Raw genomic sequence first — 27,367 nt, 5'->3', positions numbered from 1 at the left:
CTCTTTCTTCCTTCCCTTTTATGAACTTTTATGAAAATTCTCTATAGAAGCTAGTACAAAAATTATATTTAGCATAGGATATGGGAGTTGGAGCTAAATATAAAATCTTGTGAGGTAGTTCTAAAAATGGTTTATTAGTTAATAGTCATCACTGATATTGTTCCTTTTGTTTCTTTGCAAGTGAAAGATTCAAGGGGAGTGGTATTTATCATTGTAATTTATAAAATGTCTTGATTTATTATCTTCTATTTTATTTTATGGAAAAAATAGTCTTTGCTCCTGACTGTTCCTATGGGGTCTTGAAATGTTTAAGGCTGTAGTCCTAGCAGAGGCAGGAACAGGATTATATAATAAAAAAGTGTTGCAGCAAACAGTCTGGCTTTCTAATGTAACATCTTGAATTTGAGGCAACCTCTGAAAGAGTTATTGATGCCACTGCCTGCTAGGGAGAGGTCAAGGAGTTAGGTAACATTATTTTCCATTTTAATGCAGAGTGAGAGCAGATCAACGTATTACTGAGTCTCGCCAGGTGGTAGAACTTGCTGTCAAGGAACACAAGGCAGAGATTCTGGCCCTGCAGCAAGCACTCAAGGAACAAAAACTCAAAGCAGAGAGCCTTTCTGATAAGGTAAGTAACTTTCAATCCTAGACTTTCATAATTAGATGAAATACTTTTCCACTGATATTACTTTTAGGAATGTGGCCTTGAGCAGCTTTTTTTCAAGATGTTATAGAGACAAATTAAAAAGACTGGAGGGCATAGAATAGAATTCTGTCTTCAAACCAAAGACCTCAAATTTTCTTTGAAAAAGACTAAAGCAGACAGCAGCCTATGATGCCTGGAATGAAGTCCTTCAATGACTTGGTATCTGCATTTGAACAAGCCAAAATGTCTTTTGCCTGGTTTTTCCCCAGCAACCAAAGGCTAATTGTATCATTTTTCTTGAGCATGTGCTTGGTGAAGTTGGATTTAAGACTGTGGAACTATATTTATTAGTGTTCAATGTTATTCTGACCCTCTTTCCCAGCTCAATGACCTGGAGAAGAAGCACGCCATGCTGGAGATGAACGCCCGCAGTTTACAGCAGAAGCTTGAGACAGAAAGGGAGCTGAAGCAGAGGCTTCTGGAGGAGGTAACCTTGGAGATTCATGTTAGAACTTCAGAAGGTTCCACATCTTGAGATGGGGAGGTTGTGTGAATAAGAGTTACACATCCATCCTTCTTCTCTATAACTAGGGAGATTAATCAAGTTGGGGGAGTTGTTTTCACTTACAAGTTTGCAGAGTGTGTGGCCATGTCAGGGAGCAGTAAAAGTGAGCTGCTCCTCAGGGGCAGGGAGCTGGCAGCCAAGGGGAATGTGTGCCAGGTAAGGACAGGACCTTGCAGCCTGCAGGCTCACACCCACAGCACCTGAACAAGAGGAGCAGTGAAGGTACCAGTGATCATTATAGAAGCCTCTGGTCACGAGGCATGTCCTAGGTCTGACCTGCAAGGCCAGGTCTGTGCCCAGGCACAGCTCTGACCAGGCCAAGGGCCATAGCTTAAAACCAGCCGAGGGTGCACACCTGGAGGCCACAGGTGAGGCTTCTCTCCCAGCTCTTGTCATCATTGATTTGGGTCACAGGATTTTAATCCAGGGTCACACACCTGCACCACATCAGAGAGTAATTGAATGCAGGCAACTAGTTGGTGGTGGTGGGGGAAGAAGCTCCAGAGGAGGATTTCAGGGGTGGTTATGGACAATTAGAGCCTTCTGGTATTCTTGGGGTACTGACAGGTTGCCTACTCCTTTGTGCACCACCAGGAAAGATTTCTGACTCTTACTTTGTAACACAGGTTACCTTCATGGTTTTCCTAGTCAGGGACCTTCTTGTCAAGAAAGTGTAAATGCTAAAGGAAGTAGGAGTATTTTGTCATGTGCCCTCTTTTGGTGTTAATTGGAGACAAAGATGCAAACAGCTGGCCATTATTTTGTATCTCATGTGACTATGACTGTCCTGGTTTATAGTAAAGATTATAGTTTTAATTTATTTTTACAAAGTCCTGGGTAGCTTCTGGTGGTTTTACAGAGAGCTTGAGAAAATAAGGTTGCTACAGATTAATATAAATACACAGAAATGCTTGTTTAGTCACCATGCATTCTGGAAGAAAAGGAATCTTCTAGAGTATTGTAATTTTCCAGCTTTTGAAGAATTGTGTGTTTATTTATAAGTTCTGCAGTGATGATTATTTTACAAGAGTGACAACATTTAATAGCTTTTACTTACAAACAAGAAGACAACAAGCCCAAAACCCTGGTCTTTGTTTTCCTTTCAACAGCAGGCAAAGCTGCAGCAACAAATGGATCTGCAGAAGAACCACATCTTCCGCCTGACTCAAGGTCTGCAAGAGGCTCTGGACCGAGCAGATCTTCTGAAGACTGAGAGAAGTGACCTGGAATATCAGCTGGAAAACATTCAGGTGAGGGTGAGGAAGCAGGGCAGTGCTCTGCCTCATTCCCTGTGAGCCTTTGGGATGTGATTTACAGTTTGTCTGTGACACTTTCTTTAGGGTATTTTTTAGCTCTGTTTTGCTATTGAGTTGTTTGTTTGTTTGTTTCTTCTGTTAAGATGAAATTTCTTGCATCTGTGTGTGATTCACAGGTTCTCTATTCCCATGAAAAAGTGAAAATGGAGGGCACTATTTCTCAGCAAACTAAACTCATTGATTTCCTGCAGGCAAAGATGGACCAACCAGCAAAAAAGAAAAAGGTGGGTGAAGAAGGTTTGAGAGGCATGGAATTAAATGGTTTTGTAGTTAGTTATGTGCTGTGTATTCTTAATATTCTGTTTTATCTTTCTTTGTGTAACAAAATGTTGTCCTCATTTAAAACCATTCTGAGTTGGTGAACACAAACTTTACTAGGTAGAATGTGTTCTTTGTGGCTTTTCTGGTATTTTGTTATTCCTACAACACTTAGGTTACAACCCAGTAGCTACACCTCAGTGAAGTTGTAGGAATACAGAATTTTAAGCATGTTTTTTTAATGCTAAGTATGTATATGTGTACAAATTTATTGTGTATCAAGAGTGGCTGTCCTTTAGTCACAGCATAGGACAGAGGAGTCAGGCAATGTGACTCGTGTCACATCTTTGTCATAAGCTGCTCTGTCATTTTGAATGAAGTAATTTAATTTTTAACCACATATTTTGAGATCCTCTGTTTAGATGCTTTCAGAGACTCCAGGTGTGAGTACTAACAGGTAACGTATGTCCCTCTTTCAATTAATCCATATCTTGACATTTTTCTCTCCAGTGCCAATATGAACTAAAAATCCATCCTTACACATAACAGAGTTGCCATTAGGCCCTCTGGCCGGACTGCCACTAGCTAGTGTCACTTTGCCTAGGTTAAGCCATCTCTTGCTAGGAGTTAGGAGTTGTCTGTGTGTTTCTGTTGCTAGGGCCTGTTTAGTCGGCGGAAAGAGGACCCTTCTTTACCCACACAGGTTCCCCTGCAATACAATGAGCTGAAAGTGGCACTGGAGAAGGAGAAGGCTCGTTCTGCTGAGCTGGAGGAGGCTCTACAGAAAACACGCATTGAACTCAGATCTGCTCGTGAAGAAGGTAGGGGTTAACAGAAAAGGTGAATCTGGAAGGAGGCACACGTTCTTGGTCTGAAAATGTGCCTTTAATTGTGTGCCACTCTAACAATAATTAAACAACAAATGTTATTACCACCGCTGTGATGTTACAATAAAGCTACACTTGATTCTGTGGGCTGTAACTGCAGACTGGTCACACAGAGCCCTGCTAGGAGCCAGAGTGCCACGTTGGTCACATTAACCAGGGACATTTGTCTTGTCTGTAGCTGCTCATCGGAAAATATCCGACCACCCTCACCCCTCCACGCCGGCCACGGCCAGGCAGCAGATCATCATGTCTGCCATAGTGCGCTCCCCAGAGCACCAGCCCACGCCCATCAGCCTGCTGGCCCCACCCTCCAGCCGCCGGAAGGAATCCTCCACACCTGAGGGTAGGCTCCTGCTCAGCTCCTCTTCTTCTCCCTCTGCCAGTGCCATCTCTTTATATTGATTTCGTTTTCACCCCGCTGATGCTCTCTGTGCCTTGCAGAGTACAGCCGGCGCCTGAAGGAGCGGATGCACCACAACATCCCCCATCGCTTCAACGTGGGGCTCAACATGAGGGCCACCAAGTGCGCCGTGTGCCTGGACACCGTGCACTTCGGCAGGCAGGCCTCCAAGTGTCTGGGTAAGGGCAAAGCTCAGCACAGCTCGGGGGGGAAAGGCATCATCTCGGAAGGTTGCGGTTTATTGCAGCCCCTATTCACGTGAAAAGTCTCTGTTTCGGCCCACATGTTTGAAGAATGAGTCAGGGCTCTTCATTTCTTGGTCTCAAGGTTGTTTATTGTATCTTATCTATAAAAAATTTTCTCCTGCCCAGCCGAGGTCCGTCCAGCAGGACAGTTCCAGGCACGCTGCCTGCCCCCAGGGTGGTGTTATGTCTTTATACTAAAAACTACCTATACAATGTTTACAATTCCTTTCCAATACCTATCACCTGTGTTAGACAGTGAGCTTCTACTCTAAACCAATCCAAAAGTGCCAACATCAAAGCAGAAGATGGAGGTAGAGAAGAAGAAAGGCTGGACATGCCCAAGTTCCTCCATCTTGTCCCCAAATCCTCTATTCTAAAGACCCCAAAATCTACTTTTTCACCTAGTGATAATTTTACTATTACACTACTTTAACTTCTGTGGCTTTCAGGTCTTCATACAAAGCTGGTAATTTGCTCCACGGGTCATAATCAAACCCACAGGTGTTCTGGGCTGTGTGCCAGGGTCTCTGAGCCCCCTGGCAGGGGTCCCAGCAACTCTGTACTCCCAGAGGGATGTCCTGAGTTCTGACAATCACCTATCTAGAGCAGGGAAAGAAATGACAGCGTGAAGACTCTGAAACTACTTGGTGCAAACATTGAGAAAACATCATGGTTTGGAGTGGAAGGGGAACCTTGGAGAAGCTGGGATTTGTGTGTTAGAAGTTGAGGCAGCTGTGTCATGATTGTTTTTTTTTTTTTGTCATTTAACAGAAGTTTTTCCCTGTCCTCTTGTCAGAATGCCAGGTGATGTGTCACCCAAAATGCTCAACTTGCTTGCCAGCTACTTGTGGGCTGCCAGCAGAATATGCCACACACTTCTCGGAAGCGTTCTGCCGGGATAAGATGAATTCCCCTGGCCTGCAGCTGAAGGAGCCAAGCACCAGTCTGCGTCTGGAAGGGTGGATGAAAGTGCCAAGGTATAAACAGGACTCTTGATGCCATGTCAGCTGCTGAAATGTTTGGCCTGATATTACCTATTACCCTGGCTCTTACAATGAGATAATTGGTAAAGGCTTATTACTGGGGTATTGCAATTACACCACTATAATTACAATTGCTACTGCTGAAATGTCTCTTTTATAGGAGTTGCATGCTTGCTTTATATAGAATCCAAGCAGAAAGTCCAACATGGCTTTGTGCTTATTTTCCTCAGGAATAATAAACGTGGGCAACAGGGCTGGGACAGGAAGTATATTGTCCTGGAAGGAACCAAAGTGCTCATTTATGATGCAGAAGCAAGAGAAGGTAACTTAGAATTTGTAGCAAGAACATATATTTTAATCTTCAGCTATTGTTTGGTGTGTTGAGAGGCTTAAAGATTATTATTGTTTCCTATAGCTGTACCAAATTTAACTAAATCTTCAGTGATAAGGCAACATTCTTTTTTTTCTAGACTCTTAGCCATTTTATTGGCCGGCATGTCATAATAATCGAACTGTGAAAACATCCTGTGTGCATCCACTTCCTTTTGCTGTCACAGTTATTTTCTTGCTACCTGTTTGTCTGTTCCTAATCTGTCTCCCCATTCTCCTGCAGCTGGACAGAGGCCTCTGGAGGAATTTGAGCTCTGCCTTCCTGATGGTGATGTAACTGTTCATGGAGCTGTAGGAGCTACTGAGCTTACCAATACAGCAAAGACAGGTGAGAATCTTACATAGATGAGGTCAAATGGATTTCATCTGGCTTGCATCAGTTAGCCTTGTTTGGCTGAACAGAATTTTCTCCCTCGAGCTTTCATTGTGTAATGCTGTAATTTACCTCCATCTGAATTAGGGGAGTAGCTCAGCACTCCAGACCTAGTTACACCCAGGCTGTTGCTTCTGTTGTGGTAGAACTGTGGTTAATATAGTCATCAAGCCAAATGGAAGTAAATCTTAAGAGATTTGTAGCATAAACACTCGCTTTATTTAAATTTCTTCTCTATTAACTGTGATGTATCATAACTTCTGCCACCATTGTGCTCTGACCACAAAGCCATTAACTTAGAAATGCTGTGGGGTGTATACAGTCTCTTATTATGGAAAAATGTTGATGTGTTGATTTGTATGTACTGAAGAGAACTGATGGATAAGATTCTGTATGTCTTGACTGTTACATTAAAGGATACAGACTGTTAAAAACAAAGGTTTCCATAACCAGTTTTTACAGATTTTTCTTAATCAGTACAGGGAAAACTTTAGTCAAGTGGCTGGTTTTGGTTTGGTTTTGGTTTTTTTTTTTCCCCACAATGGAATTTCTTTCTCTTTTGAATAAAAGGCAAGAAATTATTTTTGTTGAGTTAAAGACAGCCTTGTATGTATGGATTGCATACATCCAGCTAATATTTAGGTGTAAGTAGCTAGCCTGTGCAGGACCTGTAAAGGAGAAACCAATGTGTAAATTGCCATGGTACGTCATGATAAATACAACTTCTCTCCAATGAGGCTGAAAGGTGTTGATTTTAAGTCCACTGACAATATTCCAAAAACTAATCTAAGTCTTATTCTATCTATATAACATCTCAGATGTGCCATATATCCTAAAATTGGAGTCTCATCCACACACCACTTGCTGGCCTGGTAGAACACTCTACCTGTTAGCACCCAGCTTCCCTGACAAACAGCGCTGGGTCACAGCACTGGAATCAATAGTGGCAGGTGGGAGAGTTTCCAGAGAAAAAGCTGAGGCTGATGCTGTGAGTATAAAAGTTTCATTTAATAATAAAATATTCTGGGAGGGAGCAGAGTTTTGAAAAATATTTTTTCGGTATTTGACATACTGAGGTTTAACTGAAGGTAAGTTATTGCTTCTGCCTTATGATTTGAGCACCAGGAGCCAGTTCACTGTGAGAATGATGCTGTGTATTAAAATACTCTTCTTTAGACTTGGGGAGTGTAGTAAAAGAATCCCAAAATATCTCTGTAATTCCAGCAGAGGAAGGAAGAGCAGTTAGGACATTGTTTAAATCCAGTCTCATAAGGTACCACATAGAACAAGCAAACCTTAAAAGAAGCAAAAGCTCCCTCCCCTCCCATTCTTAGAGAGCCAGAGGTTTTATGTTTCTTGCTGGGGGGAGGTGTGTGTGGGTGTGTACTTTTTAGTTTAAGTTTTATCCCTAATAAGAGGTTATACAGATTTGTTTAGGTTTTGGATAGCCTTTCTCACACTGTTACCCTGATAATTCTATTTTCTGGCAAAGGGAGGTTGGATTCTGTGGCATTGCATAAGAGAATTAGCTCTGGAGGTAGGGAATATCTGACTGCAGGAAATACTCTTTTTTCCTCAGGCTCACATTTCTTTTGTATCTGAGAAAAAAACATGCTCCCACCAACATTTATACTTTTCTTTAATCCTTCCCCTTGGAAAATTCCGCTGCTCTGTTGTAGGAGGTTGGGGAAAATGGAAAGGATAGAGACAACAATAGGTTCTGCCTGAAGTTAGGATAATTCTGATCAGTTTGCCTTACTGTGTCTAAGGTAGATGAAAGTTTACTAATTCTTTTGTAGGAGGCATCCCTGCAACTTTTAGCTTTCTGAGAAAAAGAAATCTATGCCAATCTCTTTGCCTGTCTGAATGATGACCTTACATTGTTAAAATACTCACAGATAAAGAGATGAAGATTAACTCAACAAGAAAAAAAATATTTTTGTCATTTACAGAAACTGCTGGGGAACTCCCTGCTGAAGCTGGAGGGTGAAGACCGTTTGGATATCAATTGCACAATGCCCTTCAGTGACCAGGTAATGGTCCTGTGCACTTGGTCTTTCTCAGAAGTGGATAATTGATTCAGGGAAATGGTATCTTGATTGCAATATGTGTAATTATGCACTTGTTTGTGGGTTTGATTTTTTCTCTTCATTGCTGAAGAGTATCACCCAAGCTGCTGTTGGAGCATTCCTTGTTCTCCTCATGTAGAGCTATTTTTCCCCTATTGTAGGTAGTGCTGGTGGGTGCAGAAGAAGGTCTCTATGCCCTGAATGTACTGAAGAATTCCTTAACGCACATCCCAGGAATGGGAGCTGTCTTCCAAATTCACCTCATCAAGGACCTGGAGAAGCTACTCATGATAGCAGGTACAGGGCTGTGCATCCCCACTGGCCCTGCAGTGGCTCTGTGCTGCCAGGTCCTGCTTACCTTTGGGTTTGTTCCAGGCTTTTGTCTGGTTTTTTATCAGCAAATTGGCAGGAATGCCTTGCTGTGGTTAACACAGTCCTGCCTGAGGCTGGCTGGTAAGGGATGATGTAAATGAGCACTCAGTTAAACCTTCACAAGAAACTGATTTCAGAGCTGGGGGAGGGAACAACCAGAGACAAAACATTTCCAGGTTAGAGGTCAGTTGTCATTTTAAGTTCAGTTTAAAAAGTGTTGAGCTAATCAGTGAACATCTCTTCCTAATTATTGCATAACCTTTTTAATGTAATTAACCATTTGAGGACCACTCTGGGATCACTGGGGCATAGGGCCAACTCTTACCCTCTCTTGCCCTGTAACAAAGCTGGGACTCCTGTCATGACTTAAGATTTCTTTATGAAAGGAACACCAGCTTTAATCTCTCCATCTGTGGTTTTCCAGAGATAATCCTTCCCACACGGATGTAGGCATGCTGAACATTAGGCTGTATCTTCATCTGAAAGCCCAAATTATCAAGTGTCTATATGACATTTGCAGGGAACGAAAAACAAATTCTTTCCTGTTCTGCTAGTTTTGTGTTTTTTTCCTGGTAAGGGTTTAAGATGTCCATGGTTTGTTTGTGCCAGGGTAGTAGAGAACAAAGCAAATCTCACACATAATGAGAAAGCTGTGTTAGTCTGTCACTGGGCTTCTGAGAGGAACTGGCCTTGGGCTGTAATGCAATTCATTAGGGCAGTTCTTGGAAATCCCTTGCCAGTTCTGTTGGCACAGAGTGATTAAAACATCTTGTACTTGAAGAAGTTCTGAAGGGCAAAATAAAACTTCCTGGCTAATTTTGAATAATGTCTTAATGAGGCCACAATTACTGTGTTCTGCTAGACTTCAGCAACACTAATAATCCACACAGGGAATGGTTGTTCTCCTGGTGGATTTACTGCCTGTTGTAGGGTTGGGATTTTATAAGTTTTCTGTTTCAGTTTGAATAGGAATAATATGGAATGAATTCTGCCTGTACCTTGTGACTGTTTCCACAGTAACAGCCTGTAACAATGAGCTGCTGCTTAGGTAAGACTTTTGTAGTGAATAGGGAGTTCTCCCTTGATGACATGCACCCTTTTTTTGTTTCCAGGAGAAGAAAGGGCTCTGTGTCTTGTTGATGTAAAGAAAGTGAAGCAGTCCCTAGCCCAGTCTCACCTCCCAGCCCAGCCTGATGTCTCACCAAATGTCTTTGAGGCTGTCAAAGGATGTCACCTTTTTGCTGCTGGCAAAGTAAGTCACAGCTCCCTCGTGCCCCCAGACCACCCCTGAGACTGCTCTGAGTTTAATATTAGCAAATCAGCATCTTTACTCCACTGGCAACACATCCAAGGTCTGTATTCTTGCTCTGAATATTTTTCTTCAAATAAGAGGAATTTATGGGCTGAAGAGAGGCTGAGCTGGAGACAGAATGGGGGATTTGCTGCTAATGTGGATCAATTCAGTCAGGATGCCATGGTGCTATAGCTTAAACTGCTAGACAGTAAGAAATCCAGCTTAGCATGGTACTACTGCCTCTTCACTATTGACTACAGTTTTGAGAACTTTTGAGGTTTTTAATTAGTAAATTCTGTCCAGTCTTTGTTCTTGAATGTCATGCTTCCAGGCTAGAAAATTTCCTTAGGTGTTTGTGTCACTTTAATTTTAAATATTTACACAGACTACTGGTTTTAGTATGGAGCATTTAACCACAGCAAAAATTCTCATTAACAATAACTTCTGTGGACTACATTGGTAACAAACTGAGCACCACTCATTTCAAAGTGATGCTTAAGATAAGTTTCAGGGGTTAAAATGTAGACCTAACCTATTTCAATTTGTCAATCCCTTTTCTGTGCAAAACCTTCTCATATTTTATTAACGTCTTTCAAGCATAAAAGAAATTATAGAAGCCATTTAAATTCACGTTCTTTTTTGAGAATGTGAAGAGGCTTTTCATTATTTCATGAATTCACAATAATTACCCTATTAATAAAATGTACTTGCTTATCTCTGCAAAGTTCTTTTTGTGGCAAGAGGTTCTCAGATCCGTTTCACACGCTCAGCAATAGAATTTATTTTATTGCTGTCCTGAACTATGCTTTTTATCTTCCTTACAGGTTGAGAACAGTCTTTGTATCTGTGCAGCCATGCCCAATAAAGTGGTGGTTCTGCGATACAACGAGAGCTTGAGCAAGTTCTGTATCAGAAAGGTGAGTTTAGTAACTCCCTGCTGTAGTTGAGGTTAATTCACATAGTGCTCTAAGCCTTTGCTTTGGAGCAAGCATCTAAAACCTTTCTGTTAGCATGAGAAATTTTGTTTTCCAGCTAAAATGATAACAAATTGCACTGTGCACTGACTCAAAGTGGAGTAGGCAGCAATTTCCTTTAATAAGAGTTGGCATTTTTGGAGAGATGCAGAACAGAACTGTGATTTTTTGAGATATTGGGCTGAGCTGTAATCATACCCTCAGAGATCTCTCCTCAGGACAAAGAGTTTAAACACCAGCTGCCTTAAAACATCTGGCACCCAGAAACTCATGTTCTCTCCTATGCACAAATTAAAGGATGTTCAGCCAAACCACACCTCCCTGGGTGAAAGTCCCTGCAGGTGACTCTGCAGGCACCAGATCATTTTCCAGTGTGACTGAGGCTGCTGGAGGAAGCAGTGGGCACAGCCAAGCAGATCTGGCCTCCTCAGGAGGAAGGGCATGACTGACAGAGGTTTGGGCACACCTGGAATGTCTACAGCACTGCAGCTGATACCAGCTCTGCTCACAGCAGGGAACACTGAGGGTCTGCAGCCCTTCCTCTGACAAGGGCTTACATGCACACCATGCAAACGCATGTTTTATAGGGCAGGTTTTCCTTATCTCCACTAATCCAGACAACTGAATTTAGATCCTAACAAGATGGCAGCAAGCCCAGAATATGCTTTTCTTTTCTGCCAACAAAATTTCCAGATAAAGTAGGATTTATGTAAGGAATCTTGTCCTCAGAAGATCTGGGAATCTGAGCATTGTGTCAGGCTAACCTGCAGAGTATCCCAGCTCTTCAGCCACAAGGCAGGTCCTGGTGGACAACATCTCTCTGTCATGTAAAAAGAAGGAAGGAAGGAAAATTGGCTGTGAACCTACAAGGCAGCTGCTCATTGCTGCTCCAGAAATCTGAGCTGCAGAGCAGAAGAATATCTTCCAGAACAGTGTATTCTTCCAAAAGGAAGAGAATCTCTCCAGAGGAGATTTGGTATGTGAGTCTACATTCAAGCATCACTTCCAACAAAACTTTCTTCTAGCAAGAGTTTTTGTTCACATGCTTTTGAGAGACTGCTAGGGTCTTTGAGGTTGCCACCTCTCCCTTTGTAAAGATAAATGTAGCAATATCCAACTTTCCAGACTCAGTGTTATCTGTAAGCTGGTACAGGGGACTAATATCTGTCCATGCTCTCCTTTTTTCCAGGAGATTGAAACCTCTGAGCCTTGCAGCTGCATCCATTTGACCACTTACAGCATCATCATTGGAACCAACAAGTTCTATGAAATTGAGATGAAGCAGTACACACTGGAGGGTAGGAGATAATTCCTGAGAAATGCTCCAAGTGGCTCCACAGGTTCTTTTGTAGGGCTTTTCAAAAGCAGTTTTGAAAAAAAAGTTGGTGCAAATCAAAGTGTCTTTCTCCATTCCCTTTGCAGAGTTTTTGGATAAAAATGACCACACTTTGGCCTCTGCTGTGTTTGCTGCTTCCACCAACAGTTTCCCAGTCAGTATCATCCAAGTGAACCCAGCAGGGCAGAGGGAGGAGTATCTGCTCTGTTTCCATGGTAAGTGGTGGATGCTTGTGCAGGTGTTGCACTTATTCTGTTCTCTGAGCTGCAGTAGGTACCCAAATGCTGTTGAATTTTGGACAACCTGCTTTGGCTGTAAAATTCTCCATGCCTGGAGGATCAGTTTTTGCACAAGATTTCTGTGCCTGAGGGAAGGACTGCAGGCAGTGTGCTAAGTGCAAACGTGCTTGATTACCCTGATAAGATGTTCAGGGGCTCTCAGACTTGGGTTTTGTCTGGTTTCTGTGCTGACAGATAAGACTTTTTAACCTTCTGGTGATTAAATAAGAGAGGGTGTTATTTTTTTGTACAGCTGTTTCTGTTGCCCTCTTGTATACTGTCATAGGAATGCACAAACCTTCTGAAGCCCTCTAGCAGTAATTTTGGGTGAGTAATGGTCATCACCTGCCCAACTGTAGATTAAATAATGACCTTAGTTTAGCTGGAACAAAGAGACATGGAATCACAACACCTTTTGGCCTGGCAGTATTCCTACATCCAACCAGTTCCATGGCATTTAGAGTAACTCATGGCAATCTGGGATTTGTAAGATGTCTCTGATAAAAAGCATGGGAACAACTGCCTTTGTCCCTTCAGAAATGAATAAAACTGAGGCAGATGCTCATGACCTGATGTGGCTTCTCTTGGCAGAGTTTGGTGTCTTTGTGGATTCCTATGGAAGACGCAGTAGGACAGACGACCTGAAATGGAACCGCTTGCCCTTAGCTTTTGGTAGGTGTTGAGAGACAACCCTTGCATTGTGGAGATTATTGAAACCAGGAAACATCCCTGTGGCTGCTCTGCACTCAACCCTTCTGTCTCCTTTTCCCTTCCCAATTCTTCCAGAAACTATGGAGCTTTTTTCCTACGAATTTAAGCTTATTCTAAATCCAGATGGCAAACCCTCTGAAATACAAGCAATTTAAGGAAAACTAAACCGAAGTTCCATTTCCTTTTTGTTCCTGGTCTGACACTGGTTGAACTGGCTAGTGGAATTTTTAACAATGCTCTAAGTTTCTGAAATAGTGAAGAATATATGAGGGCAGCATGGCTCCCTCAGGCCTTTTGCACTGCTTAATGGGATTTTGTTCAGTTAATAGCCTGGCTTTAATGCCTTTTTCATGATACTTTGGTTAGTAAAGTCCTTGAGATACAGTTTCAAAGCAACAATTCTTTAAACTTGCATCTCCCCCTATACTGATGGTGTCTGTGTCATTACATAAAATGTATTCCTTAGTTTTCCCACAGGGCTGTCAGCCTCTCTTGTGCTTGCTGTTGTGTTTTAGAAGTTTTTAATAGAGAATGTATTTTGTGTTTTTTCCTGCCTTTGCATTGCTCCTCCAGCCTACAGGGAGCCCTATCTGTTCGTGACCCACTTCAATTCCCTTGAAGTGATCGAGATTCAGGCACGAGCTTCTATAGGGTAAGTGGTTCTCTTTTCATCTCTTTGAACAGCCTGTTTTGCAGGAATATATGGACTTGCCAGGAAAAGGTACTGTGCTGCCTCTGTAAAAACTTTTTCCTGCAATTTTCCCCAGAACTCCGGCACGAGCCCACTTGGAGATCCCGAACCCGCGGTACCTGGGGCCTGCCATCTCCTCGGGGGCGATCTACTTGGCCTCCTCCTACCAGGACAAGCTAAGGGTGATCTGCTGTAAGGGCAACCTGGTGAAGGAGACCAACAATGAGCAGCAGCAGCCGCAGCACCACAGAGGCTCCTCTGCCACGCGCAGGTGCGGGGACATCGTGTGTCACGGTGACGGTGTCGGGGTGTTACAGTCCCTGCGTGCCTCAGGAGCAAACTTCCCTCCTGATGCTTTCCCTCTGGTGTGGTGGGGTGCCCTTGTTCTGTTCTTAGAGCCTGGTGACAGTTAGTGTAATACTGGCATAGAGTCGCTAATGGCTTAACATCCACAAGGAAACAAACATCAGCTCTAGATGGGGATAATCTCCACAAATGCTTTGTGACCTTGTGCTGGTTTGCTTTGATGTTGTGATAGAGCTCTGGCTTCAAAGCTTTTTGAGCTCAGATACTGTTGATATGACACTAAACACAGCTTGGCTGTAACAAGATGTAAAGCAAGAGCCCCTTTCTATCAAATAATGGGTCTGCCTAAGGGAGATTAGTGCTGGGAAGTTGTGATGTGATATACAGGTAATTAAATACTCGGGCTGATGGTGCCACTGTGTGCACAGGAAACAGAAATTGAGGCTTGTAGTTCATCCTAGCCTGGCTTGAACATCCCTGAGCTACAGAAAATTGTGTGAAAACACATATATCAAATTTTAGTGTATTTTTATATGGAAAAGCATATGGCTGGAGCGTATGAGAAGGTGTTGTGTACAGAACAGGCCAGAGAACATGACTTACACTGGCAATTCATTAAGGCACTTTGCCAGTGTGGCTCACGTGATGGATACTCCAGCTGCCAAAATACCTCTGCATTTTCCATCTTGCCTCAGGGAGGGGCTGATGCTCCTCACCCGAAGGGTGCTGGGGGAAAAGTTACATTTTTGCTAAAAGAAAATGTAACGGGAGGTTTTTGTCACTCAGCGGTTCGCATCAATTATTTTTGAATGACAGCAGCCCCAACAAGAGAGGCCCTCCCACGTACAACGAGCACATCACCAAGAGGGTGGCCTCCAGCCCGGGGCCCCCCGAAGGGCCCAGCCACCCCCGGGAGCCCAGCACCCCGCACCGGTACCGCGAGGGCCGCACGGAGCTGCGCAGGGACAAGTCCCCAGGGAGGCCCCTGGAGAGGGAGAAGTCCCCGGGGCGGCTGCTGAGCACCCGCAGGGAGCGCTCCCCAGGACGGCTCTTCGAGGACAGCGGCCGAGGCAGGGTGCCTGTGAGCGGGGCCAGAACTCCTCTTGCCCAAGTCAATAAGGTAAGGCAGGAGCCTGCAGGAATGTCTGTCCTCAGGGAAAGGCTTTTGTAGGTACTGCAGAAGGGCTGGGGGCACTGGAAAGCACAAGAGCAGATCAAAGCTCAGCCCCCTGCTCCGCAAATTCTGTTGGGGCAGAGTCCACGTGGTGTCATGCACTGGCCCTGGGCTGGTTGTGGCACTACAGAAGCTGCTTGGCACTAGAATGGGCTGAAAGCAAAGGTGCATTTAGTTGCAAGCGATGGAGGACTTGAAGGGGAATAATGTCTGGAGCAGGGAGCGTGGGAGCCTGCTGTGCTCAGAGTGGTGCTGGCAGTGCCTGCCCTTGTCAGTGTTTGTGGATGACAGGAGCCCTGGCTTTGTGGCAGCAGGAGGTGATGGATGTACTGCTCCCACCACCTCGTGCCTGGAAGAGAAGCACCTGTGACTTCTAACTTGTCCTTTTATTTCCCTGCCAGGTCTGGGACCAGTCTTCAGTGTAAGTCTCAGCTAGACAAAGTTACTCGTCTTGACCTGCAGGAAAAAAAGGAAATCTACTGAGTATATGCACTCCATCTGTCTGCAGCCCAGTTCCCAAACAGCATTCCTGGGCCAAAGCTCGCTCCGCAGCGGGAGCCGTGACGCTTTCCAAGACCGTTCGCAGCTCAGTTAATTTCTCTGCACTTTCCTGCACTCCTGTTTTTGCACTTTGTACTACTGTTACTCTTTCAAGCAGTTCATGAACTTTTTGTATCCACTTTAGTCCCTAGTAGTTCATCCAGGAAATGGGACTCGTGTCCTACCCCAGGTCATCACTGTGGTTAGCACCCCTTAACAGAGAGTTGGTCAAAGTTCTGAGATGTGCTGGGAGCCCCTGATGGCCTGGAAACAGAAGGGCCAAGGTGAGTGAGTCTTTCAATAGGAGCTGTGGTTGGATGTTCTCCACAGAACACATGAAAAATTTCTTCTGATTAGCCTGTTCACCTGCCACTTCTGAAAGTTATTTTGTTCTCACTAAAATCGCTTTAGAGCAGCTCTGATGGGGAGGGAAGAACCCTGCTTTAACCAAGCCCCCTGCCCGGCCCTGAGACAAAGTGCATTACCTATAAGCTACTGGGTTGTAAGACTTTATCCAGGTCTTCTGCATGACAGTTCACTGCATGCTGCTGCACCATCACTGGCTCTCTCCTTTTAGGTTGCTTTGCTGAGTAGTGTATTGTACCTCACTTGTAAATTAACTGAAACCTTTAGATTACGCTGCAAAATAGCCGTTAATTACTCTGGAAATTTGGCACCGAAGCGTTAACAAGCCTTATTCTATGACAAGAATCACAGTCACACTTGTGTTCTCCTCTCAGCACTGGATGTGGTCTCTTCAGCAATGAGTCCTGCCAGCCTCAGCTCCCCAGGGGGAGCAGCCCGGGCTGGCTCCTCCCGTGAGCTGTAGCTCGTGGTGCAATCAGATCCGGTGTCTTGGCACAGGACACCCCCAGGGAGCAGCTTTGGCAGTTGCTGACACACCTTCGCTTCCCCGTGTCTGACCTCGAGCCTTTTATTGCTTCCTATTCTCTTTTGCTGTGAACATGAAGCAGAGAGCAAATGATTTTCAAAGCAGGTTTTGACCATTCACTCTGCAATAGCAACATTCTAAGTGAACAACCATGTTCTTTACAACTGGAAAGAGCAAAACTGCATCCAATCTTCTTCCCTTGGCGCCACACTTAAACTTCTGCTAGTCCCTTGCAAGCCTGTGCTAACCTGTTCTAGAAACCCATCAAAATTCCAATGCCTTGTCAGTGTCCTTTGGCGAGTTTCATGAATATTGTATTCTGTTCTCTTGTCTGTTGGGTTATTTTCAGTCAGATGATTTGGCAGGAAATTTGCTGAAAGTTTTTGTCTCCTGGTCTGAATATTTTGAAAGGTCACTGAGATCAGTCTTTAAATCTTTGCATCTCATGGAAGATCTTCAAGACCTCAGAAATGGGCTTGTTGAGTCCTGAAAGTGTATATCTTGTGTCTTGTTCGTGAAATGCTTCCTGCTATAGAAATAGCTCAAAGGACTGTACATATTTACAAGAAACTTTATATTCGTAACAAAAGGGAATTGAATTGGTTTCTACTTTTTTATTGTAAACTGTGCGTTTTTCAACACTGGCTTTTTGTTTTACTGGTGGTTGTGGACAGCCATCCTCAGACACTGGAGGGGCCTCGCCTCAGTCCTCCTCGCTCCCATGAAGAAATATTGTAACATTAAATTGCAATTGAAGCTTGTTAGCATAAATGAGGTTTTAGGTCTCTAAAAGTACAGGATTTTTCTTCATTACCTTTTTATTATTGACAAGGGAGGGAACCAGAGGGACAGTTCAAAGCTCCACCGGGAAAGTATTGAACTTTGTTGTTGAACAATAACCAAATAAAACAAATAACTATCTTGACTGGCATGGTGAAATGACGGCTTCCTTCTCTCTGGAGTGCCCCTGCCCCTTACCTGGCTCTGGGGCTGGGGAATCCTTGGTGTCACAGCTGACCCCAGAGCAAACCCTGGCAATATTCAGCATTTAATACTTTTCATTCCCTGAACAGTAGCATAAGTGGCTTCACAAACCCCAGGCATGTTCACGTGCACTAACCCAGGTGCATTTATCCAGGTGCTTCACTAGAGCAGCAGTCACTGCAAGCACCCACAGCTCAGTCCTGCCTCGCCTGTGAGAGGGGCAGAGGTGAAGCACCTGTGAGTGTCTGGGAAAACAGTCTTGCCCTGGTAAATGACCCTACACACCTTGAGCTGGAGAAAAGGCATCTTAATTAACAAGAGTGTGCTCTAATGACAGGTTTGGGACTTATCCCAGCAATGTACTGGGAGCAAAGTGGAGGGAGGCAGTTCCTCATCCCACTGCTGTAAAATTGCTGGTGCTTTAAGGCCTAATAGCTGCAACTTTAAAAAAAGACCATTCACAAATCCAGTCAGATTGAGTACAACCTGCAGTTACTGTACAGCTCAACTTACACCTGCTGGGAAAACTTGCTAGATCAGACTTAAATGTAAATACATCTATTTTTAACTGAACTAGTTTTTACAGGGTCTGAAGTATTCTTTCACAGGAAGAGGTTTTTAATATTCACACTGCTGCCTACAGTAACTTAATTTGTCCTCCTACTGTTCAGTGTTTTTGGTTCTGTGCACATACCCACCCCCTCAGCCCTGAGAAAGGGCTTGTTGGAGGCTCTGGGGATGGGTAACCAATGGCTCCTCTTACAATTTGGTCTACATGACATTCTCCATGAAAATGCTCTCCATCAACCCTGAGCTGCTTGATTTATCTATTGTGCCTACTATGATGTATATGATGAAATGCTGACTTGTTCAATGTTCCTTTCTTTCTTTTACTGTGCACAAACAATACTTATTTAAAGCTCATTGTTGCAGTCCTATGATGCATGATCCGAATTGTAACAAAACTAAATTAATCCAGAAACTGATGGAGTAAAAAAAAAAATTAATTATTTATTGAGCTTTCTGATTCCCAAGAACCCTACACAAATCCATGTCAGCTTGACCCCCACATGCTGTGCTGAAATTCAGGGGGTTGGGGAGGGCAGGGAGCTCTTGTTATTCCTGTACTGGTTTACTCCAGGGTCCCCAAAAGTGACTGTAACAAAAGCGTCTGCATCTACCTTTAAAAAAATGTGCTCTCCTAGCAACAGCCAAGAATAAACATAACAGCACAGACTGTGAGCTGTGGGTGGGGAATGTAAGTGAGCTAATAAATCCAACTCTTGATCCAGCTTTTGCCTTTGGAGGGATTTGATTCATCCCCTTGCAATAAGAGAACACAGAGTGATTAATTCATTCACCTGTCAAGCAGAAAATGACCCAGCAAAAAACCCAATGGAACACCCCAAAACCCACCCCCAGGCAAAAACCAAAACAACCAGCTTTCCTCTTCTTCATGCTGCTGGAGAGAAAGGGCTTTGGGGGGGCTGAGGGTGCCAGTGCCTTACCTGAGGAAATCTGTGGCTCCCAGGGACCAGCTCACCTCCATCACTGCTGCTGCTGGCAGTGGGGCAGGAAGGGTGGAGCAGAGAGGGTCCCTCCTGCAGGCCCTCCACAGCCTGGGCCCCACCCTGGGCTCCCCACCAGCCCTCACAACTTTTCGGGGCTGCAAAAGCTGATGGGGGCTGCAGTCCCTGTACTGAGCCCTCTGCCTGGGGTTACAAACCAAAAATAAAAATTAAAAATCCTCAAGCTTTCTACACAACAATTGTTCCTGTCCTGTGGTTCCACCATAGCTGATGCACTGGTGAAGAACATGGAGTGCTCTGCAGGTACCAGCACTGAGCACACACCCCACAGCCTTGGCATTCCCTGGACACTGCAGGGACACAAACTGTGCCCTCACATAGCTGGACCTGCAGAGTCACCCTGCTGAGGACAAAGGCTTGGGGAAAAAGGTCTGCTTGAAGTGGCTGCTGGAACTAAGAGAAGCTGACAGGAGGCTTAAGGCCCATCCCAAGCTTTCCAGCTCTGTTGCTGGAGCTTTTAACTGGAGTCTTTTCCTTCCTCTAAACTTTACATCACAAATAAACACGAACACCTCGGTCTTGTTCACTGACTGAGTGCAAGAGGGGAAAGTGTTTCAATCTGCATCATTTAATGAAAAGCTCGTACAACCCACCAAGGCATAAAACTGCAATCAGGAAATCACATGTAATAACAAAATAACTCACTGAAGGTCAAATTACCACAGGTGGGAACAGTAGTAACAAGACAAGTCACCCACATCTCTTGAAAATGTTTTATTTGTTTCTAAAGAGGTTGAAAACAAGCAATTCTGTAGTTCAGAATACTAAATACTATCCATAGCACAGAATGAAGAAAGTTTTCAGAGAAAACCATTGCACTAGACCCAGATCTACTCAGCTACTGAAGATATTGCAACAAGGCTGCTGAACAGACCCCAGGATGGCAAGGCACCCTCCCACTGTGGCTCACCCCACGCTGGCTGCTGCAGCTCTGTCCCCACTCAGAGTCCTCACAGACTTGTGCAAAGTGCTTCCCTCACAGTGGGAGGGGCTGCTTATCATTGGCACGGTCACGATGCCCCAGGCACCACAACAAGCACACTGGCAGCAGGTTTGCATTAATGTTGCATTTGTTTTGGGATAAAACAGGCTGTCAGCACCAAGGACAGGCAGCCTAGAATCACTTAGAAAACAGAAACAGAATTAAAAAGTTGCCCGGCTCCAGCCCTGGGCACAGAGGGTGCTGCATCCAGCACTGCTGACACTGAGGGGTAAGTTTGGCCACTGGACACAGGAGACTTACAGTCACCCTCAGGCTGTTACTGAAGAACTCATCCCTAAACTGCATCCATCCATCTCCTTCCTCTCTCAGATTAAGGAAGTCCTCATCAGTGACAGCAAGAGAAACCAGTTTTCCAAAAGCAGATTACTGCAAGACACAATTACGATTTACAGAAAAATCCAGCCATTAAAAACAATTGTCTTTACCAGAAATTCCACAGGGGAAAAGATGTATTTCAGTTCTCATGAAGAGAAAAAACTACAGAGCTATTCACAGTAGAAACAGTGCACCCCACTCTACCGTAAAATAATAACGAGCTTGTAGTGATGATGATGTTGCTGAATTTGCCCAGAAAAGGCTGCTACAAAATGATCATCAATATTCACACTTACTTCAGCCAGGCAAGTTAGGAACTTGCTACTGAAATAGTGTTTGATGAGCAATGGAAGCAGTAATGAGCTTGCTTTTGCTAAGTGTTATGCTCAAATCAGATTCCCCAAGAATCCTGAACTTTCCAGACTTTGGGCTGGCAGACTCCCAGTCTGCCTTGCTGCTAAAGCTCTTTGATCTGTTGCTGCCCTGACATTATTCAGCCTAATTAAATTGGTGGTTTTTTAACTCAGCTGACAAGGGGCACTGACATCTTTGCCACCTGTCTGGGTGCTGTGAAGCTGCCATTTCCAAGAACTTCCATGGTGGGGCTAACAAAATAAGGCAAATACAGGAGAACCTGGAAGTCTCAGGAAAAATATGAAATCAGAGTTTGTTTGCTACAGCACAGAGCAGAAGTACATTTGGTTAAGTGAAGCATTTTTTTCTGAGACTGCACTGGCCCAGAACAATTGGTCACAAATGACTGTGATGCTCATATTGGCTTGTACAGCAAAGTGGTCACGTATTTCTTCTTGTAACGGTGTGTAGCACTGAGCACCATCACTCCATCCTACAGGGGAGGGAAAACAAGTGAGCATGTGCCATGGCCAGACACATGGGCTGCCCCTGGGCACGACATGCCCTGGCCTCTCACCTTGATGGAAAGTGCATACAGGTGGTTCAACATGACGTGGTTGGGCTCAGGGAGCAGAGCGGGGTCACACTGCAGAGAAGAGGGACAGTGTGACAGTAACAGTGGGACAGACAGTGTGACAGTTCACTCCTCACAGCTGAGGGGTGCCAAACAGCATCTGTGACCAGCCACTGAGTCCATCACAAACACAGTCACCATTTCAGAACAACCCCAGCTCCCTCTGGGTAAAACCCTCTGCATCCTCACCAGGACCATGTGATTATCCCTTATGTGCTTCTGGTGTCTTAACAGTTAACAAGATTAAGCTTTTGGGAGGAAAACAGCAGTCTAGTTTTCAATTTTAAAGACAATCAACTAGAAAAATAGATTTACTTCAGATGAATCCATCTGGACACACATAATTAGGAACTCACCAGCACAATAACTTATGCTAAGGTTTCTTCTAAGCTGTCCCTTGTCCATATCCAGATTTTTCCCCATCTGTTCCCACCCTCAAGGGCATTATTTAGCAAACCAAAGTGATGTACTCACAGAAATGCCTGTGTCCTTGTTCAGGATGACCTGCAACAGGTGTGGGGGGAGAATGGGTGGGGATTTAAAGCGCTCCTCTGCCTTGCAGACATAGGGCTCCTGGTGGTACGGTCCTGGGGGTGAACTGGACAGCTCTGCCAGAGAGAAAATGGTAAATATGGTAAATATTTCATCCTGAATACTTTGTGAGAACATCTGCTCTTTATAGGTACATGCAGCCTAAAGGAATCAATGGCACTTAAGTAAAACTGCAGCAGCTGGTGGAGTGCCAGGGGATCAGTCACTGCCTAAGAGGGGATTTAAGGTGCCCAAAGTCTGACTTGGAAGGAGCTGTGAGGGTCTGGGCAGCAGAGTTCTGAGGGCACAACTGCACTTCAGAACTTCTCTGTCACCTCTGCCCAGAGCTTCTGCTCACAGCCCACAGTGCAGGCTGCCCTACAAGGGCAAGAACATGGGATGCACCTGAGAAAGGCAACTGCTCCCCCCTGCAGGCTGGGCTGTGGGAAGGGCCCTTCCAAGTCTGATCAGGGAAAGGAAACACTGCTACAGCCTAAGGGGGAGGGCATCTACCAGAATCTCCTCCTGGCCTGCCCCACAATCACATAACACTTCCTCCAAAAAGGCTTTGGCCAGGGCAAAGTCACACAGAGCAAAACACACCCAAACACACCTCCTGGCCCAGGCTCAAAGGTCTGCTGAAGGAGGGTGGAAGGTGCTGCCTCAGTCATGGGCTCCATCCCTACAGAGCTCAGCAACCAGCAGGGCAGGGCTGACCTCAGACACGGCTCAAGCTAAACCCCACCTCTCTCCTGCTACACTGGAACATGAAACTTAAGGCAAGAATTGCATTTTTGTATTATTCTTAGGTAGATAATTTACACTACACTGTGAGGATACTCCCCAGCCTGTGCCAGCATGGAAATGCAGCTAATTTCTCCCTGCTGAAAAGCAACTCCTGACCCCCTCAGCCGCCTCCTTAGCAGAGGAAGACTGAATTAGGAGCAGTGCAGGCTCTCAACGTTGGTTTGATGTGGTAAAGCAGAGACTGATCCACCAGTGACTGCCCTAAACCCAGCCACTGCACACAGCAGGGGCAAACAAGGTTACTGAGCACCCAGGACTTCTCCTCATCAGATCTGTGCTGCTTTGTATAGGCTTCCTCCTCTGTGCTTTCCACTTTCTTCCTTTGGGCATTTGTGACTCCTGCACACATCACAGGGCCTGACACAAGTGGAGATTAATCTCTGCTGGAGCTTTAACTCAGATAAAAAGGGAAAATGAAATTTTGAACAGCTCTAAAAAGTGTGACATAAAGTTACCAGTGAGCTCATACCAGACATGTCTGAACATTTTTGGGAGTCCACCATCAAAGCATCGAACACTTCAAAGTCAGTTTTCTTCACCTGGATGATGTTGTTGACAGTACCCAGCTGGCTGGTTACTACTGGCTGCCAAAAGACAAGACAGAAAAACCAGAATAAAAAAAGCCTGTGGGACTAATAGATTCTCAGAACTGCACAATCAGCATTACCAAGAATGAGGTACAATTAATTTTGAAATATGACAGAACCAGATGTGAGAAGAGCTCAATGAGTGTTAGGTTAAGAGGAAGTGCAGGATTTTAAGGGCTGGGAGAGGAAAATATCAGCTGAACCTGCCAAGGCAGGGGTCAGTGTGGGCTGGAGTTACCTGTGACACCAGCTCTGGACACTGTCCTTGAGCACGTGGGGAACTGCTGGGCAGGCTGGGGTTAAAGCTCATTTTATAGCAGAGGAGGAAAAACAGGCCTGGTAGATTTTGGCACAATTACTGGACTGTGAAAAGATCTAGAGCAGCAATAGCAACATGCTGGCACAGCGAGCTCTGGGCTGCCAGCAGTGCTGCAATGCTCTAAAAGGCAGTTTGGCACTGGACAAGCAAAGCTTGGCATCACTTACAAACCAATGGCCAAGAGATCCTGTCCCTCACTGCATCTCCTGCCCTCTGAGCTCAGACTGATGCTGCCACCCAGGCCAGCAGAAACCTCTCTCTCACCAGCCTGAACAGCCCCTTTCTCCTCTTCAGATACCTCAATCAATAATCAGTGACTCAAAGCAAACTTTACCTCTGCAGGATCGTGTGTCCACTGCCCATCCACGAGGAACTTGTACTGGTGCTCTCCTTCTGGCAGGTCCAGGATTGCCACAAAGTTATTGTGACTGGAATTTAAGACAAACAATCAGCCCTGCAAAATTCTGAAAAGTGCCTTGGTCTCTAAGCTGTGACACACACTGTGACACAGAGCAGAAGCCTCCTCATGCAAAACCTTAAACAGGCAGAGAATCTCTGATGCAATCCAAAGGTAAGGAATCCAATTATGATTAATGCTCATGATAATTTCCTCTGTGACAGTGAGTCCCCCCACACTCCTGACATCCCATAACTGGCACTGAGCTTTTGTAAAGTCACTCTCACATCTTCATGTTACTTGTTAGCACAGGAGACCTCATTTATCTGCTGATGGAACAAGATCAGCTTTCTCATATTTCCCTGCCTTTCAGTATTTGCCATCATAAACTGCATTTCCCAAATGCCCATGAAATAAATGAGCAATGAGCAGATAAAAGCAGCAACTCGATCCTTCAGGGTTACTTTGGGCCTGAAGAGCTGCTGCTTGGCAATTTCCAAACTCCTTGGGCTGTGAACTCCCTGATTCCTCAGAAGGCTTTAGCAGCATCTCAAAAAAGCTGAGAAACACCTGATGGCTCCAACAGGCCACTGGGCCCTCTGAGCTGGGCAAAAGCCACTGACATGGCAAGGATGTGTGACAGAGACTGTGCTGGAACCAGCTCCCCTTTCCACTGCCCAGCCCTGCTCCAGGCACAGACACACAGCAGGGACTGTTTGGGGTTATCTGTGTTCTGTGCCCAGTGAAGTGACACACAGCTCAGCTTCCACCCTGTGCCATCCAGGAAGAAGGAGAAGCCAGACTGTCATCAAGCGCATGAGGAGAGAGGCAGGAGAGTGGTAAATCAAGCCCAATCCCATCTCCAAGCTGCCCACCTCCCTCATGGCACTGAGCACTGCCAGTCCATGGGGAACACGCTGCAGCAGCACTTCCTTACCTCCTTGTCAGAGGAATTTTACCCCAATTGTTGAAGGACCCTGACAAATAAACCTCTTTCCCTCCTCCAGTCCAGCGGAACACTGTTGGCCGAGCTTGAGTGGGGGTTTTGTCATTCACCTCCAGGTCCTGCTGCCAAGCCAGAAATTCCTCTTTCTCCAATGGAGCCTACAAGCACAATGTCTCAATCAAAAAAGGTTCTTTCCTGGCAGACTCAGACAACCTGTGCTGTACTGAAAGCTTTTTTTGCCCTCAGGCAGGATTCTCTAAGTTTACTACAAGCAGGTTTTGTCAGATGCAGAATACAAAATGCATCTCTAGATACTGTTCACAAGTTCATTTGCACGAATTCTGCAAAGGTGTTAAAGCCTTCCAAATCTGCAGGAAGAGTGGAAGGCAACATAATGCTCTTCCCTCCAATTATACCTGCTTAAACACCAATTCATTCTCTCCTTGGCATGGGAAGGAAGGGGGATTGACAGCTTTGTGTAAACTCAATGACAAAATCCCTGCAGGTTGCAAACAGCCCCAGAGCCTTCCAAGCAAGCAATGCTGGCAGAACAAACCAGCAATACCTTCATTTCCTCTGGATGGAACAAGTCTGCATCTTCAGGGCTGTCCATGAGGATTTTGGGTCTGTCCCCCTCCTTGGAGGCTCCTCCTGAGCTGTCCCCTCGGGTGGCTTTGTGCCCATGGCGCTCCAGCCCCGCGCGCTCACTGCTCGTGTTCCCCATTTCTGTGGATCTAAAAGAGCAGGGAAAGCTGGATTAGCACATGCACTCCCACAGCTGGGACACCAACAGGCAGGAAAGGAAACTCATCAGTAGCCTTGGGCTGTGCTTTTGAGTTGAAGAGCCTCAGAAACGTGATTAACCCATTGTGAAGTGACACCATACTCTGAACAAAGGCACTGACCGTTTTTAGCTAGTGCTGATGATGTGCTGCAGTTCTGTACATGAGCAGCTCTACCAGAGGCAGCCAGGCAGGGAGCTGACCCAGCAGGTCCCTGGCACACAGCACGGAGCTGTTGTGTCCCCGCAAGCCAAGGGCTCGATCTTTGCCTCCTGCCCCCGTGCACACAGCGCTGCACCTCGCCAGCAGGTGTTCCCCTGCAACACCAGGGGAACTTTCTGTCGCAAGGCTCCAAAAGCAGCCTGCCTGAAATGTGACCTCACTAGAGTAAGGTATCTCACCCTGCTGAGGATGCTGAGAGCAGCCGAAGGGAGCTCTAAACAAAGAACCACAGAATGTCCCGTGCTGGAGGCCCCACAGGGACCACCCGGGCCAGCTCCGGCCCCTGCACAGACACCCAACGCTCCCACCCAGTGTCTGAGAGCGGTGTCCCAGCGCCCCTGGAGCTCTGGCAGCCTGGGACTGTGACCGCTCCCTGGGGACAGCTCAGTCGCGCTCTGTTCCCGCTCTCCTCCGGGAGCGGCAGCGCCTGCAGAGACCCAGCCCCGCCTGGGTGCCAACGGAAGGGGCCCGCGGGCGCACCGGGACCTCTGCGGGGCACGGGGGCACAGCCCGGCCTGGCAGCACCGGGACCGCGACCCCGGGAGCCGCCCCTGCCCTGCCCTGCCAGGCCTGCACCCACCGCCCGCCGCGCTCCCGCCGCCGCCGCCGCGCTTCCGCTTCCGCCGGGCCCGGCCCGCGCCCGCCGGGGGCAACCGAGCCCGGCGCGACCGTTCCGGGCTGCCCCGCGCTCCGTGGGCTGCCTGGTGAGCTCCATGGCGAGCTCCATGGTGGGCTCCATGGCAAGCTCCATGGCGAGCTCCATGGCGGGCTTCATGAGGAGCTCCGTGGCGGGCTCCATAGTGAGCTCCAAGGCGGGCTCCATAGTGGGCTCCATGGGAAGCTCCAGGGCAGGCTCCATGGTCAGCTCTAGGCCAGGCTCCCCCCGCGCCTCCTCAGCACCCACTGCTGCCGGGCACGGCTCCGTGCCCGCCCCGGGAGCTGCCGTGCCCCGGGCAGCGCCTGAGGGTAGTGTTGGAGCCACGGGCAATGGCGCGTCCCTGAGCACGGTCAGAGTGCGCTGGAACCGTCAGCTCTGGTGTCTGCGGGGGTATAGATGGAAGGCCAAGTCATTAAATGATAAATGTTTCCCAAATGAAATAACACTGTACCTTTCTCAAATCATTCCCACTCACACTGTGTGGTTTTACCCTTGGCTCTTCCCCAGCTGTTGCTGGTTTTTATTTCCCTTTCCTCACA

General features: G+C 46.0%; 2 protein-coding genes across 14 annotated transcripts in view; one reads left to right on the top strand and one right to left on the bottom strand.

The window, feature by feature from the left end:
- CIT (citron rho-interacting serine/threonine kinase) overlaps positions 1–17,625 on the top strand; it is a 53,784-nt gene extending 36,159 nt beyond the window's left edge. For 6 of the 10 annotated variants that reach the window (XM_071445469.1, XM_071445461.1, XM_071445466.1 and 3 more), the window contains 22 exons: positions 493–628; positions 1,029–1,133; positions 2,321–2,461; positions 2,644–2,751; positions 3,444–3,606; positions 3,851–4,015; positions 4,114–4,251; positions 5,114–5,294; positions 5,531–5,622; positions 5,914–6,018; positions 6,882–7,051; positions 8,016–8,096; positions 8,294–8,429; positions 9,617–9,756; positions 10,623–10,715; positions 11,962–12,070; positions 12,195–12,323; positions 12,978–13,058; positions 13,671–13,749; positions 13,865–14,059; positions 14,881–15,214; positions 15,670–17,625. In XM_071445469.1, the coding sequence (XP_071301570.1) occupies positions 493–628; positions 1,029–1,133; positions 2,321–2,461; positions 2,644–2,751; positions 3,444–3,606; positions 3,851–4,015; positions 4,114–4,251; positions 5,114–5,294; positions 5,531–5,622; positions 5,914–6,018; positions 6,882–7,051; positions 8,016–8,096; positions 8,294–8,429; positions 9,617–9,756; positions 10,623–10,715; positions 11,962–12,070; positions 12,195–12,323; positions 12,978–13,058; positions 13,671–13,749; positions 13,865–14,059; positions 14,881–15,214; positions 15,670–15,693 (2,905 nt within the window). In that variant the 3' untranslated portion in view covers positions 15,694–17,625. Of the gene's footprint in view, positions 1–492; positions 629–1,028; positions 1,134–2,320; positions 2,462–2,643; positions 2,752–3,443; positions 3,607–3,850; positions 4,016–4,113; positions 4,252–5,113; positions 5,295–5,530; positions 5,623–5,913; positions 6,019–6,881; positions 7,097–8,015; positions 8,097–8,293; positions 8,430–9,616; positions 9,757–10,622; positions 10,716–11,961; positions 12,071–12,194; positions 12,324–12,977; positions 13,059–13,670; positions 13,750–13,864; positions 14,060–14,880; positions 15,215–15,669 lie in introns of all 10 variants that reach the window. The other 4 variants (XM_071445470.1, XM_071445465.1, XM_071445464.1 and 1 more) reach the window with 4 other exon arrangements.
- Positions 17,626–19,972: 2,347 nt separating this feature from the next.
- Positions 19,973–26,818, bottom strand: PRKAB1 (protein kinase AMP-activated non-catalytic subunit beta 1). Of its 4 annotated transcripts, XM_071445497.1 has the most exons (8): positions 26,751–26,818; positions 25,732–25,900; positions 25,158–25,324; positions 24,158–24,251; positions 23,387–23,501; positions 22,054–22,187; positions 21,523–21,591; positions 19,973–21,438 (listed from the first exon to the last, which is right to left on the bottom strand). In XM_071445497.1, the coding sequence occupies exons 2-8, from the start codon at positions 25,888–25,890 to the stop codon at positions 21,361–21,363; spliced, it is 816 nt and encodes a 271-aa protein (XP_071301598.1). In that variant the 5' UTR covers positions 25,891–25,900; positions 26,751–26,818; the 3' UTR covers positions 19,973–21,360. The 4 variants fall into 4 exon arrangements, with proteins under 4 accessions (XP_071301598.1, XP_071301595.1, XP_071301596.1 ...); XM_071445494.1 differs by lacking the exon at positions 19,973–21,438 and having other exon boundaries at positions 21,439–21,591; XM_071445495.1 differs by lacking the exons at positions 19,973–21,438; positions 26,751–26,818 and adding an exon at positions 26,350–26,737 and having other exon boundaries at positions 21,439–21,591.
- Between the last annotated feature and the right edge of the window lie 549 nt (positions 26,819–27,367).

Source organism: Agelaius tricolor, unplaced genomic scaffold, assembly GCF_023055355.1.
Source record: "Agelaius tricolor isolate 1412-34295 unplaced genomic scaffold, bAgeTri1.0.p SCAF_20, whole genome shotgun sequence".
NCBI lineage: Eukaryota > Metazoa > Chordata > Aves > Passeriformes > Icteridae > Agelaius > Agelaius tricolor.
This window is presented reverse-complemented; position numbering and strand designations above follow the sequence as displayed.